This window comes from Salvia hispanica, chromosome 1 (assembly GCF_029641045.1).
Source record: "Salvia hispanica isolate PSC_SH4W2 chromosome 1, Shi_PSC_v1, whole genome shotgun sequence".
Classification (NCBI taxonomy): Eukaryota; Viridiplantae; Streptophyta; class Magnoliopsida; order Lamiales; family Lamiaceae; genus Salvia; species Salvia hispanica.
Genome location: NC_142692.1, coordinates 32222044 through 32226743, shown reverse-complemented (window position 1 = coordinate 32226743; position 4700 = coordinate 32222044). Strand labels below are relative to the sequence as shown.

General features: G+C 36.1%; 1 protein-coding gene across 4 annotated transcripts; it reads left to right on the top strand.

Moving 5' to 3' along the window:
- Window positions 1-430: 430 nt before the first annotated feature.
- On the top strand, window positions 431-3761 carry LOC125223553 (uncharacterized protein At1g01500). 4 transcript variants are annotated; one of them, XM_048126752.2, is made up of 3 exons: window positions 431-798; window positions 1430-2214; window positions 3208-3761. In XM_048126752.2, the coding sequence occupies exons 2-3, from the start codon at window positions 1510-1512 to the stop codon at window positions 3436-3438; spliced, it is 936 nt and encodes a 311-aa protein (XP_047982709.1). In that variant the 5' UTR covers window positions 431-798; window positions 1430-1509; the 3' UTR covers window positions 3439-3761. The 4 variants fall into 4 exon arrangements, with proteins under 4 accessions (XP_047982709.1, XP_047982708.1, XP_047982710.1 ...); XM_048126751.2 differs by lacking the exon at window positions 431-798 and adding an exon at window positions 834-991; XM_048126753.2 differs by lacking the exon at window positions 431-798 and adding an exon at window positions 1022-1205.
- Window positions 3762-4700: the final 939 nt, after the last annotated feature.

Here is a 4700-nt window from a genome sequence, read left to right as displayed (position 1 = left end):
AATCCACTCCTCAAAAACATAAAATATGATGCATTAGTATAAGAATTAGGTGATTCTTTCGGATTTATTTTTCTATCTGACTTCGTTTACTAAAATTAAAAAAATGAAAAACTTTTTAATCACTGTTTCAAAATCTTTTTTGTTGTGGACGGAGGAGTAGTATTAATCATGATGCATATGTGTGTGTATATAATTCAATCGAGAATTTATAAGTCAATAATATCGGTATTGAAAATCCTAGAACCACAGAAAGGAGCAAAGTCGTTTTTCAGAAATTTAGGTAAATCCTTAAAACATCACTTTCAGTATAATGTAAGGTAAAGGCACCGACCTCGTAAACTACAAATCTTCGGATAAGAACGATTGGATTAATCCCCCATCTGCATCAACACTCCTTCTTCTTACCTCACCAAGTCACCAACAAATAAGAATATAATGTGCATTCCTTTGATTGTACCAATAAAATATTTGTAGATATTTTTAGTGTTCTGCTAATAAAACTTCCTCAGGTGTGTCCGTCCAACTCTAGGATCTTTTCATCAACTCTGCCTACTCCTCGATGAATTTTGAAATCAAGAAAAATAAGGAGTATTAAAATACCGAAGGCTATATTTGTTCTGCTTGTTGGTATAATTCCAAAGAAGGGTGTCATATTATTCCATTTTCATCCACACAAAAAAGCTATAGAGGAAAGCGATTTGAGAGATCATAAGCTGATTGTATTCCTTTTCTTGAAATTATTTTCAAGATTGTGATTTTCACCAAGCCCACAAATCCTTTCCATGTAAATTAAAGAGGGTAAGCTGCTGTCATCACTTCCGGAATTTCTGACCTTTCATTTTTCTTTTTTTGTCCCTTTCTTTTGTTGAGTTGGATGGCTGGCTTCTGTCATTCTGTGACATGTGTATTCTCTCTCTCCTTTGTTCAAAATTCCACATTAGTGTTAGGAGTCTGAGGTTTTGGTGTGACACAGAGAGATGGAGTTATAAAGGTAGGAGACTTCAGGGATACGTTTCATCATTTCATGGTGTACAATGGATAATATACTCTCTGTACAAATTTCTCCCTTTCCAACAAAAGTATTTTCTTGAATGTGGAAAACTGGTTGATGCAATTCAGTTCTATTTTTCAGGGCTTGAATCTTATTGTCTGAATTTCTTTTGAAAAAGATTAGTTTTTGAATGGTTACATAATCTCAATTTTGGGTAATATTCAGTTATATTGCAATTTGTTTGCATCAGCTCATTTTTCTATAACAGATATACTAGCTTTTAGCAAGAATTTCTCACATAGTGGAAAAAGCAATCAGTGTTCATTTTGTTGTTTCATATAATTCTTTTCAATCAGAGATGTTTGGCCTTATTACTAGCTTATTCAATCCATTTGCCTTATTTCTTTTGGATTGATTTGATTTACTGCTTTTGTTCAGATTAGGGTTCCTCAGCTCATTCATCCAAGTTCATCAATGTCTGCAAAAGAATGTGGTGAAAGTTAAGTGAGTGAGAGAGGATGGGGAGTTCTTATGAATTTCATAGCAATGGTAATGGGAGTGATCAAGGCCTGCAGATTATCAGGCACCCTTTGTACCAATCCGGTGGCCGGTTTTCATTGCATTGGTTCGATGCGAGAGTGTTCTATGTTAGAATCAGCAATTTCTTGGTTGATGATGCCACCCCGGAATGCCTAACCCTCAACCACATCCCTGCTTCCATGGACTCTGTCCTTGAGGTTAATGGAGTAAGATGCTCGATGGAATCACAAGGGATCTCATCTATTCTTAGGCGCGACAGGGTTGATAAGAAATCAGAAGAGGCCACATTTGTCAGTACAGATTGTATAAGGTTTACTGGAAGTGTGAGATTCGAGGTTTTTGATAAGGAGGATCTTGTGATCGCCGGGGTTTTGGAAATGTCGAGTAGCAATGGAGTTGTTGGGGATTCAGCGAATGCAGCTAGAAAGTGGTGTATGAATTGTGAACCTGTGATCAGTGCTGGAACTGGATTTCTGAAAGGGAAGCAAATAACGGGCTCTGAGTCTTCGTCTCCTACGATTGAAGTTTACGTGGCAGGTACCTCCTCAGGAACCCCAGTCATTTTAACCAAGAGCGTGCAGCTTAATAACCGAAAGAAACACAGAAAGGGTGTCTTGCATTCAATCCCTGAGTGTGATGCTTCTGGATCTCATGAGGATCTTGCATCCGAGCACGATCTGCAGGTAATGTATTTAAATTTTCTGTCTTGTTCCGACCTATGCAACGTATCTTATGTTCATCCTCTGATATGTTGAATCAGCTTAGTATTATTAAATAATGACATGAGTTTCTTGGTTGTCTACTTTTCCATGAGAGCCTAAAAAACCAGATTAAGGCGCTTCGACTAATAGCTACTAGTAATTACTCATCATCTAAGTTTCTGTGTATAATTTATTCAAGATTGGGATACACTTTGGTTTTGTTAATCTTATCCACACCATATCCTCCACTATGGCTGTTTGCCTGCCTCCTCTGGTGAAACATGTTTCAATCGGGACAATCGTTGGGACTGAATATAAGCTAAACATTAGAATCTTATCCTCAACATATATTAGGTATGGGCAGGCACATATATTAAAGTGATAGGGTTTGACACCCTTTTTAGCTGTCTCTCATAATATCATTTGCTGCTAAAAAGACACATGTATGGCCCTTCATCGAATGTACTAGGTAGGTCGACCTCAACTCCGGGCCCACTGTGTCTCATTTTGCAGTTGAAACTTTTGAAGGCCAATCTTCTTTGCAGGACAGGATAGTTTATTCACATGCTACTGTAGATTTGGTGGTTTGGCATGCGCTAGACGTTTCTCGTTAGGAATTTAATTATCATAAACGGAGATGCTACATCTCTAGGGATGTTTTTAGCTTCGTTTGCAATCTAATTTTCCGTGTCTGATAGAGAAGTGACACATTTGAACATGGATAGTTTCGATTTTTTTCCAAAATAAATAGTCCCCCCAATAGATGTTTAGAAATATTAAACCGTCATTATTCATTAATACGTTCAATTACATCAACAAGTGTGACATCTTAACCGGGATGGGAGGGAATAGTATATTAATGGCTCCAAACATGGTTGCTTTGGCTGCTAACATTTGCTGATATTCTCTACGTTGAGCAATAGGTTTTGATACAGTTAAGGTGCTTAAGAGAGAGTTCTTGTTTGGTCTTTTCAGCTGGCAGATTACAACCGATATAAACCAGAAAGCGACCAAGAATACGACTTGTACTGGAGACCGGCTGACTATATTGAAGGTGAAGACGGAGAGCTATCTTGGTTCAATGCAGGGGTCCGAGTAGGTGTAGGAATCGGGCTTGGGGTGTGCCTTGGAGTCGGGATTGGGGTTGGGTTACTGGTTCGTACTTACCAGACGACTGCCCGGACCTTCAAGAGGCGGCTTTTATAGTCTTGGTAAAGGACCTCTACCATTACAGTGTGCATTTTGAAGTTGAGAGTATCTTGATTTCTCTTTTTTTTTTTGTTTGTTTCATTTTCCTTTGATGGTGTTACTGAAAATACAGAAGTAAGAAAAGAAATGATATTTGAAGACTCTGTAAATTTTTTTATAGAAGTACTTATATTGTAAATAGCTTGTTTTGTCTCTTGAGAAATAGTGTGCACTTCTGTAGAGTAGCATCGGTATAAATTATCATGGTAGTCCTTGGATTAAAGTGTAATCACATTCACAAATGACATTTTTTTTATAGAATTTTATCTCTAAATTAGTTATCCACCCTGTCAAACATGTGCTAATTGGATAATGAGTCTAGCATGACTCTATTACTATGGAATGTATCAAAATGACAAAATGACTATATTATTATGGAACGGAGGGAGTAGAGTATCACAAGTCCCTAAACAGAGATTAAATTGTATTTGATGTACTTATGCATTGCTTTTAGATAATTTATCCCTTCTAACCTTTTTTTCTAGTATATAGATATTTTAGTCTTTACATTATTACTCTCTCTTCCATTTTCTCATTTTCCCTATTTCTTCACTCGTCTATTTAATTTCTCTTTCGTCTCTGTTCTCCATTTTTTTCTCAATTTCATTTATATTAAAAATAAATACTATTCAACACACATCAAATCAAATATTCTCCATCTGCATGTACTAGTACTCCTTATTTATGGCGACAATAAAAATCTTTTATTAAGTTGAGAAACGAATTGAAGCATTTGTTATGAAATATGGAGGGTGTATATAGGAAGATTTAGTAGCAAGCATAAGTGCATCCACAGGGTGTATATAGGAATGGGTGTACCATACTCATGGAAACATTTGAAAGTTACTAGTACAAGATTTCTTTGGAAATCGGCTTCACACTTGAGTTTGCAGATACCATCTCCTTCACTGTCACAATTTGCTTACCACTTATACCCACAAAAAAATTGCAAGCACCATCAATATTATTGCCCACACATTTCCCATTATTTCTCTCTATTCAATACTCTACTTAGGAGTATTATTTAGTACTACTAGCTAGTATTGTGTGTTCACTTAATTATTTTTCTCATTCTCACATCAATTTTATACCTCAGTTTTTAGTTATTTTTAACTATATAGTTGAATTACACAAAATATCAAAATAGAATGTGACATTTAATTTTGGATACATCTTTTCACAGACCAGGAGATTTTTAATTATAGTTGATCGCACTAAAA